The 16,312-nt window shown below is 38.2% G+C and overlaps 1 protein-coding gene across 5 annotated transcripts; it reads right to left on the reverse strand.

Annotated features, from left to right (window-relative positions):
* Positions 1-148: 148 nt before the first annotated feature.
* LOC112181562 (mediator of RNA polymerase II transcription subunit 12) lies at positions 149-13,218 on the reverse strand. 5 transcript variants are annotated; one of them, XM_024319940.2, is made up of 14 exons: positions 12,866-13,218; positions 12,257-12,321; positions 11,488-11,668; positions 11,191-11,250; positions 10,735-10,840; positions 10,311-10,379; positions 10,111-10,164; positions 9,886-9,993; positions 8,486-8,635; positions 8,030-8,377; positions 5,476-7,883; positions 2,505-5,048; positions 1,351-1,675; positions 149-1,015 (listed from the first exon to the last, which is right to left on the reverse strand). In XM_024319940.2, the coding sequence occupies exons 3-14, from the start codon at positions 11,613-11,615 to the stop codon at positions 563-565; spliced, it is 6,753 nt and encodes a 2,250-aa protein (XP_024175708.1). In that variant the 5' UTR covers positions 11,616-11,668; positions 12,257-12,321; positions 12,866-13,218; the 3' UTR covers positions 149-562. The 5 variants fall into 5 exon arrangements, with proteins under 5 accessions (XP_024175708.1, XP_024175707.1, XP_024175709.1 ...); XM_024319939.2 differs by having other exon boundaries at positions 11,488-11,676; XM_024319941.2 differs by lacking the exon at positions 12,257-12,321.
* Positions 13,219-16,312: the final 3,094 nt, after the last annotated feature.

Below are 16,312 nucleotides of genomic sequence, written 5' to 3' on the forward strand. Positions count from 1 at the left end.
ATTTATGCATTTATACAGATATAGAAATATGTCTATACAAATGTGCATTTGTATGTATGTTTGTGCACACATGTATAAATGCATGTGAGTCTCTCTGTGGCGTGTGAGGGAGAGAGAGAGAGAGAGAGAGAGAGAGAGAGAGAGAGAGTGAACAGAAAAATAGAAATTGATGATTAAAAGAGAAAAACAGCTACATATCATTCTGAAGATATCTTACTCTGATCAATTGGTAAAGTCAATAAATATTCCTATATATACAACAGACCTCCGAACAGCGTGCAGAGGTGGATGGGGGTGATCAAAGGGTTAGTAGTCAAGCAGGCCCTGGGTGGGACGGGCCGTGTGAGAATATCTTCAAAAGTCTTCCAAAACGACCCCTCCCTGCTCCCACCCCACCCCACCCCACAAAAAAGAATTTCCCTCAACAGCTTCTCCAATCAAAGGAACAGACCCGAGCGACACGGTGATCTTGATACCAATTATGCACAATGAATGAAACCATTAAGTTACCTGCCGAGGGGGTTCTCGCTCCAGAAAAATCAAGAAGAAAGTTTACTTAAACTCAGCTGTCATCGTCCACAGCACCAATGTATGTGAGATCCTTCCGTCTTACTCTTACAGCCCCCTTAAGCCAGCTAGATGCTCGAAGATTGCCATGATCTGCACTGCCTATTAAAGCACTGTTGCCTGAGCTCGGGCCTGATCCTGCACCATCTTCCAGGAGTGTCCATGGGTCAATCTCCATATCATAATCCTGGGATGGCAATGGCTTCGACTTCCCCGTTACACTACTGACTGTTCGTGCCAGAGGAACCTGATTTTTCTGCAGTGGGTTTGAGTTTCCCGAGTAAATCCCGGAATTTGATGTGCTGGACTGAAGAACAGCCAAAGCCATGTTTGGAACTGGTGGTGGCTGGCACGACACAACGCACCGAATTGAAGGAATTATTACCGGCATTGTAGTTTGAATACGCCACCTAACAGTGTCAGGCAGCTGCATGCGATCCAAGTCATTCTGCATCCATGGAAACACATTTAAGATGGTCATAAACCCATTTACTATTTACTGAAAGTCTTAATCAACTTTAAGAAATGAAGACCAAATGAAAACTTAAGGTATGCCGAATCTATAGCTCCTCGGTTTTTTTTTTATTTTTTGCCTCTCGTTCTTCAAGTGCAGGGAGGTTCTAGTATTATTTGCAAATTGCAACTCACAAGGAATTTGATTTACATAACTACTTTTATGACCTCGCTTTCCCCTTCTTTCTTTCTTTCTTTTTCTCCCTTTGATTTATTTATTTTTATTTTTTTGTAGGAAATGGTAGCATGCAAAATATGAGAAGACCAAACCTGCAAATTCTCTGCCAGTTCACGATCAAATGCAACAAAACCTTTCCCACTTTCTTTTGTTGGCTTAGTAGACCTCAACCAACTTGGCTGGCAACTGCTTAACAGCCCGTGCAGAACCAGCAATAACTCATCAAAGAGACTTTCGCTTGACAAGTCTGCAAAAGCAGCAGAGGTAGCATCCATTGAAGAATCTGACTCCCTCTTGGATAAAGAACTCTGTGAGGGAGTGAAGGATGGGTCTGCATCCTCATGCACAACTCTGTTTCCTAGAAGGCGTAATATAACGGTGGCAAGTCCATGCCTCATGTTCCGCGCTGATGGCTCCCTGAGAATTCCAAGATGTTGAAACTAGTCAATTTCTCTATCTGCTAAAATATTTTAACATGAGAAGATCGCTCCTTTCGCTAGTTGACAGGATGAGCTTTTCAACATACCATGACCACTATTCATCGATTATATCTATCAAGTGCAAATCTTATCATTAAATATAACATATACAGGTGTCGACAGGAATCCACTCCAGTTATTATGAATCATGTAAGTAATCATAAGCTCCCTAATTGGTTGAATTTACAATCCTGTTGTAAAAAAGTAAAAACAAAGACAATCTAATAGAACAGGGTAGAATAGTAAACTAGAGATTGTGAACATGTAACTAAACTGAAAAGAAATGAAAAAACATCCTCCAAGCCAATTTAAAAATCTCCCAGTATAAGAAAAGAACAAATAAACTCAATCCATCAATTAAATAAAGACATAATTTTACACCAAAAAAAGATAAAAGCAATTGAGTCATGTGAGTGGGTGCGAAGATGCTTCACATATATTTACATTCTACCACAACAGCAAAGAACAAAGTACATCGAAAAATGTTAAATAAGCATTTCAACTAGATTAGATAGACAGAGGTTCGGAACTTTGGACTATTGCCAAAAAGTAGAACCAAGCAATTCTCAACACAAATAAGAAATAGATAAACAACGTAATGAAAAACATAAATCAGGCCTATGTGCAGATACGGTGGATTTAAATCAGCAATAACAAAGATAGAGGAAACTGGTAATGCAAGACAAAAAGCATGCTCAGATAACAGAACAAGTACCATACTTCACCGAAAAGAAAAAGAAGGGAAAAATTAAAACCTATAAAATTACCTATCTGCATAGATGATTGGAAGCAATCTCAAGAGTAACTGCAATCTCAATGACATTGAAGCACGCAAAGCTGCAGGGGACGGTGGAGCAGAATCTGCTGCTGCTGCTGCTGCTGCACGTCTAGCTAATCCAGGACTGCCACCCCTTATACCTTTGCGATTATTTCCTTTGCTTGTGGGACCTTCAATTCCAGAAGGAGTTTGTCCTGCTTGCTTGCTTGTCCCGCGAGTCACAGCATTAATTTGTTGCTCGATATTACTCAACTGCTTGATCAAATCATTTGCAAAAGTATTTCGTGAGTCATCTGAACTTTGATCTATGCAAGGAAGAAGTAATTCAATGAGAGCCCTCTCTGTCACATGCTGCTGGGAGACACTCTGGCCTTCATTGTCAAATAATTGACTGGACCCTTTCCCATGCCTTTTCGACTCTGTCCCCTCTTCAACCATCTCACCCTCTTCAAGGGAGGTGACTTCAAACTTCTTCTTATCTCCCCTGTTTGTCAGAAGATCAGATTCAGAAGTAAACCAGCCCCAAGGTTTCCAAAAGTGGGTCTTAGTCGAGAGACCTTTACTCTCGGCAATATTCATAAGCCGTTGTCTAATGGTTTTTCGTCCAAAAAGAACATCTGAACCACCCAGGAACCATTTAACCTGCAACAACATAGAATCTGCAAGAGACCTCCCAAAGAGATGAACCACATCTGAGAAAAGGGTTGCAGCATCAGGTCTAACCAATAATCTTGTAAGGATGATTTCAATGAAATATTTCTCATTTTCAGAGGCAGCAGCCTTTTCTGGACTAGGTGAGGATGAACGTATGGCATCCACTAAAGACATGTCCTGTGTCTCTAGTTTTTCAATGAGGGCTTGTTCATTCAAAAGGAGCCTGAGCTCTACCCATTGCCAATGAAATTTTGCAGGTTGAAGGGTATCTAAAATATGGACAAGCTTTGTTTCACGCTCTGAATAGTGAACTTTAGTTTCGCCCTGTCCAGATACCTGATTTCCTTCCGCCTGTGGAAATAAAGAGTTTGGCAACTTACAGTCAAGAATGGCATTCAGAAAAAGCCTTGCACGTAATGGAACAAAAGCCATGGATTTAATATGAATGTCTGAACCGTTCAAGTCCAGCATGGCTGCAAATTCAGCATCGCTGCTATCTGCCGCTACAAGGTCATAGAAACCCTGACTATCTCTCAAACAAACATCACGAAAAGGCAAATGCTTAATAACATCACCTATAGCTGTTGCTAAAGATTGATATGACTGATTAAAATCCTCACGAACTGCAAGGCAAGTGTTCAGAAGGAATGGCCACCATATAACAAAAGCAAATATTGAATAAGCAGGTGGAAAAACCAAACGAAGAGGAAGCATTCGCTGCATCCTGGAAAGAGCTATTATGGATGGTTCACCCAAGAGTTCCACAACCATTCCATCCGAAACAGTTCTGCAGTTTCCAACAAGCAATCTAAACCAATGAACATAAACTTCAAGTGAGTTATCACCCTTAAGTGCCCCAGCAGTACGAGCATTACCATTTGAGTTGGATCTACTATTCCTCACAAATTGAATTATATCCAACTTTTCCTTAAACCTGAACACAGTCACCAACCTCTCCAAGCTAGTAATCCCATTAATAACTGCCCCGATGATTAGAGCAGAAACAGCAGCTGCAACTTTTGTATTGGAATCATGGGATTCAGGAGATAACTGATATTGATTCCGAGAACCCTTTCCAGGAGAAAAAACCCCAGCAAGAGCAGAACAAGCTTCTGTGGCAAGAGCTACCTCAAATACACGAGTTTGACGCTCTCCAAGAGCTTCCTTGAGAAGGCATAGGCAACTTATATGGATGCGTAGAATACGTCTAGCAAAGTTTAGGGAATCAGTGGCAGATGGATAACCTCCTGGTCTGAAATCAGAAACTTTTGCTAGAATTGACCCTACATTACCAACAATAGCAGAAACAGCGGATGACACCAAAGTTGGGTCGCCTTCTTGAGCAGCACCACCAGTTTGCCGAATGCAGTCCATCAGTTCAGTTATTATTTTATGAGCAATCTGATACCCGTCATCCCATTTTTCAATTGCAGGGGCTTTAGGAGTGCTGCCGGCAAAGAGTTTTCTCTCCTTGCCCGAAAAATAGTGAAAGGCATCATCAACATTCACATTTTTTTGTACAATCTCTCTCATGTTCAAACCCACCCGAGATAACCGGACACCACTAATCTTTTGGCGAAAATAATCATCAAGATCCTCAACTCCTGATGGAACACCAAGCGCAAACCCTAACTCTCCATCCACTGTTTGCCCAGATTCAAGTTCAGAATAAAGTCTCTTATCACATGTTACCTTGAAACTCTTCTCCCATTCAATCACACTAGCCACATTGCCATACCGCTTCAACAGATACCGACTGTAAACTAAGGCAGCTGAACCTGAAACTCTTCCGTTCGATGCCACCACTGCTGAAGCACGGAGCATTGTTGCTGATAAGACTTCTGGAATGAGATCTGTTGCAAGAAGTATGTTCTCATACCTGAACCAAATATGATATTAGATAACACAACAAAATAAAATGCTTAATTGAAGTACCAACATTTAATTGGGAAACCATTTATGAAAGAATATGACTGTGCAAGAAAGAGTTCAAGAATGAGGAAACAAGTGTAAGCTGGATAATTGTAGTGCACCCTGTGCATTACAACTGTGTTCTAAACTGAAAAAAGTTTATGAAAGACTGGCAGATTATTATAGAAGAGGAAAGAGACCACTTCCCAAAGATGACCAAACTGGCAGATTATTAAAAGGAGAAGAATGCAAATTTAGTAAAATCTTTTACTTATTAAAGATATTGGGAAAGAAAAGGGTAAACCATATATATGATTTTATAGTTAAGTGAATAAAAACAGAAATGTCCTAATTTTGCATACAAATAATAGGTATATAAAGTTAAGAGAGTGCACCTTCGGAGGGAAGATATTAGAAATGCCTCCCCAACTTCACATACTTGGCCTTCAACATTTCTTGGCAGCAGCAGAATGTTTCTCCCACTATGGATAGTAGAACTGGGGCTAGTAATAACCTTTGGCAGCAGCCAAAGAAGAAACTTTACTGCTGAAACTAAATCATCTGAAACATCCATTAAATACAGTGCAGCAGAAAGTTCATCCTCACCGAGCTTCCACCGTATGGAGCTCCTATCATCAACTGCTGTGAAATTCCTACCAAACTGGCCAACCTTAGCAATTGTCTTTTCAGTCTCTTCCACAAGCTGCCTGATATTAGTCATTAACCAAACAGTAATAGTCCTCTTCTCTGCAAATCGCAGCCGCTTTAAAGCTTTTCCAATAGAAACAATATCTCCAGCATGGTTCGTTTTGGTCGTATCTGTAGGCTTCGGAGGTTCTCCCTCTAGTCCAGATCTATGATGAGGACAACTTATCTTATTATTGCAGACATGACTTGTAGAAGCTCCCTGGCTCCCTTCAATCCTAGCAGCTGCTAGTTGAGCAAGACTTTGAGTTTTGCGAACTATTTTCTGCCGACTCCTAGATACCTGTTTAGTTAGCTTGACTGGTGGATCAACCTTCAACGGCTCTGAGGATTTAGATCTCTTCCTCATCCACCAAGTATCTTCATCATCTGAAGGAATTGGAGAATTTCCTTGGATATATGAGCTCCTTTCGTCACTCACTTTTTGCCTCTTTGCTCTTCTGCATTCTTCACACCCAGGGGTGCCTTCTCCAAGATCCATCTTGTTAGAGATCGACCCAAAAGGCCTCTTCACACTCCCTTGGGACTCTTCAAGTCCTGTATCTGTTGGTGGGGTGGAACTATATGGCAGTTGTAACAATAGTGAGATTGCTTCCTTTAGTTCTTCAACATCAGCATCAATTTTGCCCCTCTTGCCACTTTTGCCAGACAATATGCTGGATGACAACTCAACAGTCTTCCACTGATCAGCAGAAACTGGCAAACCACAATCCTTTCCAGGGATGGCATTGTTCTTTTGCTTCAGAGCTGACTTCATACTCAAATTTTTATTTTGATCACCAAGGAACCCATTAAGTATGAGGCGCCGTTCATTTGAGTAAGAACTCATAGCCTCCAAAAGTTTTGGGCCTTCCGCAACCACTGCTTCTTCCAGAGCATCATGCACAAAGACCCCAGGCAACAACTTCAAGATCTGATAATGCCTCTTCCTTCTGTCTGATTCAGTCACTGGTCCATTTATATCCATAATGCCACTAACTATCAGCTGTCTAACATAGACATGGGGGTAAAAAATACCAGAACGTATGAGTTCAATCACAAGAAATTGAAGGCGCTTCAAACCTTCTCCTTTGCCTGCATCATGTTGATCAATCCAACAAACTATGACATCATGTAAAGGACCCGGGCTCTCAAATATATTTGATGATTTTGTACTTCTCTGGTGCACACTTCTTGACTTATTTTTAGATTCATAAGAACTTCCCATGGAACTTCTGACAGGAATATTAATCTGCTGAATGGAACCTTTAGCAGGGTTGTCATTCTTATGTTGAGGTGAACTTTGCAAGTCTCGGATCTTTAGCATCAAAAGCCGAGTTGCAATGTGTACCTGAGAAAAATCTTTTCTGCCAGTAAATTTTAGCTCACAAGGAGGAGCAGTTCGAAAATCCCTGAAATCACAAGTTGCCCACTCACAAAGGAAAAATACCGAACAAACAAATGACAAGTTCACAGTACCAATCCATTTCAATGATGTTCTCAAGCAAGGACTAACTTCTGCAACCCAACTTTCATTTATAATTCCCTCGCAAGGATCTTCAAACAGAAATCTATATACCCCAAGAACATCCCCCTGCGCAAGAGACCTATCTAGGGCCTGTACAGCTTTAGCAATACTATGGCCTGGATAGCTAGGGCTTGCAGCCTTTTCAAGATTGTCAGCACGCTTCTGAATGGATGAAACAACATGATCAAAGGCCAAGGATTGATACTGAGCATCAAAAGCTTTGCTTCTGAATACAGAAGCAACTTCTGCTGACCCAATTTTAATCTTTCTCACATCCTCAGACATCTTCTGTAGACTTCCATCGTTTACTGCATAAGAGACTACACATGGTGGTAGAGGAAAGCAATCCAAAGCTACAAATGAGTCAGGTACAGACAGTATTAAATAACGAAGCATCTCCACCAGAGCAGACACTGTATACGCCCTTCTGGAGTTATCCACAAGATCGGATCCACCTTGAGAAGGTTCGCGTATGAAACGGACAGCTGTCCCGACAAGATTGCGAACATAAGTTTGAGATAAGACAACAGTCTCCAAAACACCATATATAATAGGCAAAAGCAACTGCACAATCTCGAGCAATTCCTTCTCCTGCAACAGCACATGTACATTATAATTAAAACCCAAACAAAGCAAAAAAGCACGATCTTTCATTATTCCTTTTTAGAAAGAGATCAAGATAATTTTAAACTCATTACATAGGTCATCAAAAAATGAAGGCAGAAAGAATGTAATACCTGCAGTTGACGTAGAACCCATTCAATAACAAGTGTAGGAAGAAGCAGCCCTTCAGCATGATGCCATTGCAGGAGTCGCACCACATACCACCACTTGAAATGTAGGGAAGGCTCGTCACCACCAAGGACTGATGATGCTGGATCACTCCGTTGTGATACTGACCCAGCATAAAGCATTTGTTGTGATCGTTCTCTGTTGTGTGAACCAGGAAGTGAACTGTTTCTTGAAAAGAATTCATCGAGAAGGTACTGCAAGTATTCAATGATATCTTTGGTCCAGTGCTCTGTGCGAGACAACTGAGTTTTATCAGGTATCCCAGAAGAAATACTAGAAGAACCTGGCCGGATCTGCAAAAGATAAAGCAATTAAATGCTACAGCCTGTGGCTATCATCCAATATGAAGAGTATTGGTAAATATGTAAAGATCAGTGAGCCATTCTGATACGGACGTGTACCTGATTAAGATAAGTGACTTTAACAAACCAAGTTGCTCTCAGCAATGGAACATTATTCCTTGTAAGAACTTCAAATAGAGATCTTTTCCTATACCCATGAGGAACATGATCAGCCAATGAACGCAAGCGTTTGTGTTGTTGTGATAAACCCTGGAAAGGAATGGAAGTAAATTTTAAAGAACATATAAAAAAGAAATAACTAGAATGACCACTTCAATCATAGGCTCCACCTGAAGCTTCACATCAGTTGTTTCAAAACCACTTAAGGTGTGTTCAACCCACTCTGTCCGAGGTCCATTGCCAAACTTTCACTACCCAACTGGGTGAGGGCATCTAGCCAAGCTATCCAGTTACTCTACCATTTTTTTTTCTTTTTGACAGTTCATTGCCAGAATATGATTTACTCCAAGCACTCAACATTTAGCCATTCAGATAAAATTCCTTAAACTTGGTATAAATAGCTAAAAATTTATAATAACTAGATCAGGATTGCAAGGACATTATACCATTTCCCAAAAACCCATGGAATAGATGATAATAACTGGGGCCCTCGTTGTAAGAGAATACCTGTGGCCATCATTTTATTGCCCCAGGAAAACTGCAAGGATTTAATGGCCATCCTATGTGCTGGGGTCATTCCAAAGAGATGCATTTAGCTATTGGGCATCCATTTCCTCGCTTAGGAAGAAGAAAAGAACCCAAAGTCCTTTGGGATTGTTTACTGCTGGCAGTCCTTTGAGTAATATGGACGCAGCTAAACAGAAGAAGATTTTAGGTTTATAAGGGGGTGGGAGTGGATGAGCTTTGGGATGAAGTGCTCCATAGGTCTGCACTATGGGTTTCTGTTACTGATGATATGAGGGACTAATCCATCTCTTCTTTTATGACAAATTGAATACCTGTTGTGAAGTGAGACTGGCTTTTGCATTTTCTGGTTGCTACTCTCTGTTTCCTGTTTTCCAGGCTGTGATTGCTTACCCACTCATTCTACAGTCCTCTTCTTTTAGTTAAGGAAAGTTTGACAAAAATTTTAACACTTGAATATTACTCCATCACTAATTCTTACATTCAAATGGTGAGCTATCTGGGAAACAAGAAAATAATTATATATGAGATCTCCTAAATGCTTCAGGCAGTGTTCAACCCATCAATGGTGACAATCTAACTGCCAGTGATGGTCGCAATACATAACATTCTTTTCCTAGACGACCTACAGTCCTGTAACTAAAATATTTATTGGCAAGCACTCTCAGTTCTTAATTCTATCTCTTGAATATTCTTAAGCACAAACGCAAAGATAGAGAGAGGACTTATCGAATAGACTACTGCTTTGTTCTGTTTACAACAAAAATATATCACCATTTTAAAAGAGTGCTTGTTCAAGAAAACAAAATGCATACCTCAATCCATTTTTTTCGTAAGTCGTCACCACAGTGCCTTTGTTCAGGAAAAACACCAGGCTTTGTTAAGAGTGAATCAGCAAGAGGAACACCATACACTTGACCAGCCTGACATAGAAGTATCTTACAGCAGTCAAGAATGTGATACCAAACTTATAAACCCCACTTAAAAACAAACATTTTATGTATTAGCATATAAGCACTGTTGTTTGAACGCATTTTTACCTTCCTCTTTTGAGCACGAGATTCATTTATGGCTCTAAGACGTTTTTTGATTGCCTGCAAAACAAGAGAGAAAACTTAAATATCATATAATTATAATAACATTTTCTAAAAGAAAATGCTAATCCCAAAGAAGATGGTGGAAATCTTCTATTAAAAACAGTTTGAGATGTCTCTCATAACTTTAGAAACTAAGAAATTACCTCTCTACACCTGAAGACAAGAGGATTGGTGAAATGTTGGGCCTGACTAAGTGATATCTCTCTAGCCTCCTGGAAAATTTAGCAAGTGTCAACCTAAGAACCTACTTCTGATGGATCCACAAAATTTATAATCTCAAAAGTCCATAACAATCCAAATAAAGACCAGGCAATGTAAAAGTTGTCCTTGATCATCAAAATATGCAACATAAAATGCTTTGATATAAACACAACAGAATATTTCTCAAAATTAAAAGGAAAACCTTCTTTTCAAAGAAATACAAAAGGGATGTATACAAATGGTTATTAGGAGTTAATTTCTATTCAACGTATTTTGGATGAACAACAGTATGTGTTTTGCAAATAGATAATATCTCTTAAATTCTCTTGACATATACCTATAAATTACTTGATTATAAAAGTGTACCTCAATTCCTTCAACAGTTTCCCTGTATCCAGATTGCACATATTCCCTGGTAAGTGTCTCCTCTGGGCAATTTGGGGTTTGGGGATGGAAATCAGGTGGCCCAAGTCTGAGATTAGATTAAGAAGAAAAGAAATTACTTTAAAATGAGCTTTGACATAGATATATAAAGAAACATAAAATTTGAAGGAAACAAAATCTATATATATATATATATATATATATATATATACATATATATATACACACACATATTAGAAAATATATCTATAAGAAATTATCTCCAGCAGTATCAACATATAAAACAAAGAACATCCCAGCAACTTCAGTACCTATTTCTTTTAGTTGTTATAGTAATGAAATACAAACAAAAACTAAAACGGCATATGTTCTTTACATACATATATATATATATATATATGAGAGAGAGAGAGAGGCATTATCAGTTCCAAAATTTACCGAGCATTCAAAGGGTCTTTATCACACTTCAATTTGTAAGGTGCTATTTGAGATGGGCGCCTGCACGGATAAGAAAAAATCACCTCATTTTACCAAGCCCAAAAGCACCCAACTTATCAATAGCATAGGAAAAAGATCGAGTTCCTTTACAATAACTCAAACTATACAACCACTATAGAGTAACATAACCTTAGACATATCAGGAGGTAAGAACTTTTACCCAAAATGGATAAAATGGGGTTAATTGGTGGAGGGAGAGGGCAACAAACTATTACATTTGCAGTTAAGTGTAATTACCTAGAATTTAAAGGTAAGTGAGCTGGCAGCGTAGCTGATTCAGCTCGGACAGAATCCCTTCCTGATGCCCCACCTATTGTGTTGTTACTAACTGCACCAGTCAAGCCGGTGGGCTGATACCTTTGCATTTTTTCTAACTATCATCGGCATACTGCCCCCAGCATCGAACTGCTACAAGAAGCTGCCAAGCTAAACAACTTGGTTAGAACATGGTTACAATGTTTAAGTTTGAGAAAGGTCGATCACCAGCAGAAAACAATTCCATTAGTTCAATACAGAAATACAAACTTTAAATGATGATGTATGATATGCAGAAGGTTTAAGAAGTTTAAACTCATGCATAGAACTTATACATCAAATAGCTTCCATCGAAAACTACATAATGCAAAGCGATTGCATTCTGTCAAGGCAAACTCTTAGCTAGTAAGCATGTTTTCGTATTGGGGACCCAAAAACGTATGGCATGGGATGTATAAGATAATGAACTTCAGCTCATTATACCACAATATGTAAAAGAATATTAACTTGTAGGGAAACCGGATAGCATAGATAGGAATGACGAGCACAAGGATTGCAGCTATTTCCTTCTACTTTATTCAAGTGAAAATTGTTTTATGATTTATTCAACCAAAGCAACCTTATTGTTTCTCATTTTTCTTATGACAACCTCTCTAACATTTGATGTGGAAAGTAATCAGTAATTACTAAATAATGAAAATTCGCTCCATCACTAAATAGTTTGGATTGCAATTTGAAGAAGAAAACCAACCCCTATGCCACGTAAAGTTTACATTTGAATACTGAAGCTGCTTCGCATGTTGAATCAAGACAGGTCTAAGAAATGCAAAAGTATTGATTAGCCATAGTCTGAAACATTCATAATGTTTATCAACATTCGAGACTAAAATGAATATAACACATTAGTTTGAAGTTGCCAAATTTGAAATCTTGAGAGAGAAAAAACATCAAATACAAAGACAACTTAGAAGATCATTAGTCTAACAATCCCCAAAACCCAATTTCCGGAGCTCCTATCTTTTAAAGTTCCACATATACATCCTAATTTTCTACCCGCACAGTAAAAACCCAAATCAATTTGATCTGCATTAGAAATACCCAATATGCTCAACTCCAAAAACCACCCAAGTAACTCAAATCAGTTCAATGCCCAAAGTTCCAATAATTACCAATACCAACCCGAGCAGGAATACACCCAAATCTGCTATCCAACCTAAAAATTTCAACCCCCGCCAAAAAAATCCTAGCTTATAAACCTAAAAACCTAACCTTTCCGCACACCAAATCACCTAATCCAAACCCGAAAGCAGCGCAATTCAAACCAGGGAATATCAAAAAAGCTAGGGTTTTGAAGAAATACCAATTTCCTGAAAAGCGAGCTGTTTCGAAGCTTGGAATTGGGGCCTCCAGCATGAAGTGTAGCTAGGGTTTTTTTACGGCAATGGTGGAAGAAAAGGCGGAGACTTTGGGGGGAAGAATTAGAAAGAAAGAAAGAAAGAAAGGGAATTTGAGATTGCAAAAAGATTGAAGCTTTGAAAAAATTAGGGATTTTGGGGGAAAATTGAGAGAGGCGAATAAGAAGAAGAAGAAGAAGGGTTTCGGGGGTTCTGAGGAGTTTGACTATTAATCTTTGCTGATGATGACGATGGATGCCCCTCTGTTGCTTCTGTGTAAGAATAAAGGGGAGGAGAGAAGAAGGGTGGGCGATCTGGGACTAGTAAATTATTTTTTAATTATTTTTTGCAATCCATATCCTACATGGCTTTCCCTTTTTGTCCTCCTTGAATCTTTGGATTAATGTTTGAATTGTAAGTTTTGTTGGGGTAAATTAGGGAAGGGAATTGGGACAACCTAGTTGAGCAGGGTTGGATTTCATTCCTGGGTAAAATTCCTAAATTAGTATGAACATTGTGGCAAGGAAACAGACACAAATCTACTTCACTGTGGACAGTTTCAGTTTTTCGAACCCGGGTTGGGCAGTTGATTCGGTAAGTGAGTTGTAATTAAAAATAAATAACTTGAAGTATTTTTGTTTTGTTTTTTTTTTTTTAATTACTGAAGACATTGTGGGTTTTCATGAGGAGTTTTATGTAAGCATTATATCATTCACATGTGTTATGCACTTATGCATATCAACTTTTTCTAACACAACTGCAGTTCCAAACTTCCACCAACTTCCTTTTCTGTGCAGAACATAAGAGTTTGGATATGATCTCAATGGAGGCAGTAATGTACTTGTTCCAATTGGCCATGCCCTAATGTAGTTGACCCAAAAAGAATGGCCCATTCTTGGAGGTATAGGTATTTGGTTAAAGGCACCCCATTTCCTGGAGGCATATGTACTTCCACTAATAATACTCAACTTAGGGATTCTTTTTAGCTCCCGTAATTGACTTACTTTTGAGATACATCATGTTGCATCTTGCATGCAAGTACTTTATTCGTTATCTACGTATGGATAAACATGTCTTTTTACAATAATTAAATTTGTGATCTGTATATATAAATATCGTATGAACTTGTATATAAAATTTTGCCCTTTATAGCATGATATTTCTACTTTTTAAAAGAAAATGTATTTTTATTTTCGTTCAGATATACCTTTTTGTCATTTTTCTTACTTTATTACACTATAAATAATCGTGCATTAGAAAGTGACAAATGGTATATTCGAGTTTGAGAATTTCAATTGTCCAATGTTAAGATATGAACTTTAACAGATTCTGACAATGGTTTACGTCAACAAAATATTTTTAATGCTAATAGATACAAAATATTCAATGGCATAGAGCATCTTTAGCAGACTCTCTATTTTGGCTCCTTAGCTATTTTGGAGAGCATGTTTAGTTTTTTATCTATTTTAACAGCTGCACTAGACTCCTAAGTGGCTCTCTATTACAACTTTTAGCTATCTCGCTCCTAAATATAGAGAGCGAGATGAAGCTTTCTATAATTTAAAATATTCATTTTAATTTATTTTATGTAATTTATAAATACATTTAAACTATTTAATCTTCATTTAAAAAATAATATAAATTCAAAACTAGTTAAAATAAAGAGCATTGTTGCAGAAGTAATTATAAAGTGGCTAGCTAAAATAATTTTTTAGCTACTTTAGCTAAAATTTGACTCAAAAATAGATAGCATTGCTAAAGATACTTTAGTAATTGTATATCAATTACTCTATGAATATAGTTGATCTTAGAGATCGATGTCACACACACACAAAAGACATCATTTATGCAGCACTTTCTTTTTTCAAGTTTCAATTTTCAACTCCTCTATAATGTCTACTTATTGAAATCGTGGAAATGAATATTTTATCCTGAGCTTAAACATTACATTACATCCATACATAGCAAGATCGAATTGTGCATCTCAATATGAAAATAAACTTTATTCCATAGTTAGCAATATTAAGAAAAAGAGATATTCAATTTCAAATTCAAATTCCTGAGAATTGTACATCTCAATATGGAAATAATTTATTTTTTTCTTCATAGGTAGCGATATATCCTCAACTAGGTAGTAATGTAGTATAGCTATAATATCCATAGGGGTATCTTTCCCACTGTTTTACTAGTGATTGCCAACATCTTTCCCTTTTATAGGTTAATAATCCTAGATTTCATCTAACTTGTTGATCAAAGAATAGCTGTAAAAGCTACAATCTAAGCAATTTCATCTAACCCTTGTATAAGGAAAACTTGAACCCTTTCAAGCAGTGGTGCGTCAATTTTTTTGTAGTGTCATCCCTCTATTGTTCATACGCTTACAAAAACTAGTTATGTAACAATGTGTTGAACTTGTAATAATAACATTTTTTGGACGCAATTTAAAACTTCTATTCATCTCTTAACATTTTTTTTTTTTGAATAAGTAAATAGATTTTAGCTAAAGCCATAACGGCATGAATACATATCATTCGCTGTCACCAATAAGTAAGACAAATGATATGCTAGCACCACTCACTATTACAAATCAATGCTCACTTATTTCAAGTGAGCCTATAAATTATACTAAAAGCATAGCAAATAAGCTAAGTCTCAAAAACAAAACAACTTAAATTTTCTCGTTGCCTTTCTCACTAGGGCTAGGAGGTTTGGTGTGCTAAAAACAGGTCACCCGTGCCTCAGCAACTCGTTTGGACTTTAAGGGATTTTTGTTCTTGGAACCAAGTGGCCTTCCTCTCTTCTTTTTTGGTTCCACCTTCACTTCCATTATCAGTTCTTTTGGCACCAAAATGCTACTCGGTGCTTCAATCAGACCAAGAGACCTAGCAGAGAATTTGCTAGGAAAAGTGGGTGTTTTCAGCTTCTTGGTTGGTGCATCTTGCAGCTCTACCTTCTTGAACAACTCAGGCATAATAATCTTTAGCTTCTTTAAAGAAGCCTCCGAAGGTGGAGATAGTGTTCTTTTTCAGTTTTTGGCTTTACTTGTGAAGGTGCAATAGCTTCAGTTTCCGAGGCAGGGTTCTGCTCAGTTTGCACCACCAATTCATCTTCCTCAATTGCAGAAATTTACACAGGTTCAGTCACTTGAACGACCACCAATTCAGAAGACGGGTAAGGGTAGTGTCTTTGGGAGGAGATAGTCTATTCTCGGAGAGTTTGGTGACAGGGTCCAAGGCCATGGAATTAATAGTATATTTGGGAGTTAGTAGCTTTTCATACAAGATAATTGGCTTGCGTTCAGTTTGTTCAGACGATCCAAACAATGGCCGGCTTACAGGAGGCAACACTGGAGTTTGGATACCTTGGAAGTGAAAAGTATTGTCCCTAAACTTGCTTGTAGAGAACCCCACAGA

Source organism: Rosa chinensis, chromosome 1 (assembly GCF_002994745.2).
Source record: "Rosa chinensis cultivar Old Blush chromosome 1, RchiOBHm-V2, whole genome shotgun sequence".
Classification (NCBI taxonomy): Eukaryota; Viridiplantae; Streptophyta; class Magnoliopsida; order Rosales; family Rosaceae; genus Rosa; species Rosa chinensis.

Coding starts and splice junctions, on each gene's coding strand:
- LOC112181562 (XM_024319941.2), bottom strand. CDS start 11,615: ATGCAAAGGTATCAGCCCACCGGCTTGACTGGTGCAGTTAGTAACAAC. Junction 10,841..11,190: donor AAAGACCCTTTGAATGCTCG/GTAAATTTTGGA, acceptor ATCTAATCTCAG/ACTTGGGCCACCTGATTTCC. Junction 9,994..10,110: donor CTCGTGCTCAAAAGAGGAAG/GTAAAAATGCGT, acceptor CTTCTATGTCAG/GCTGGTCAAGTGTATGGTGT.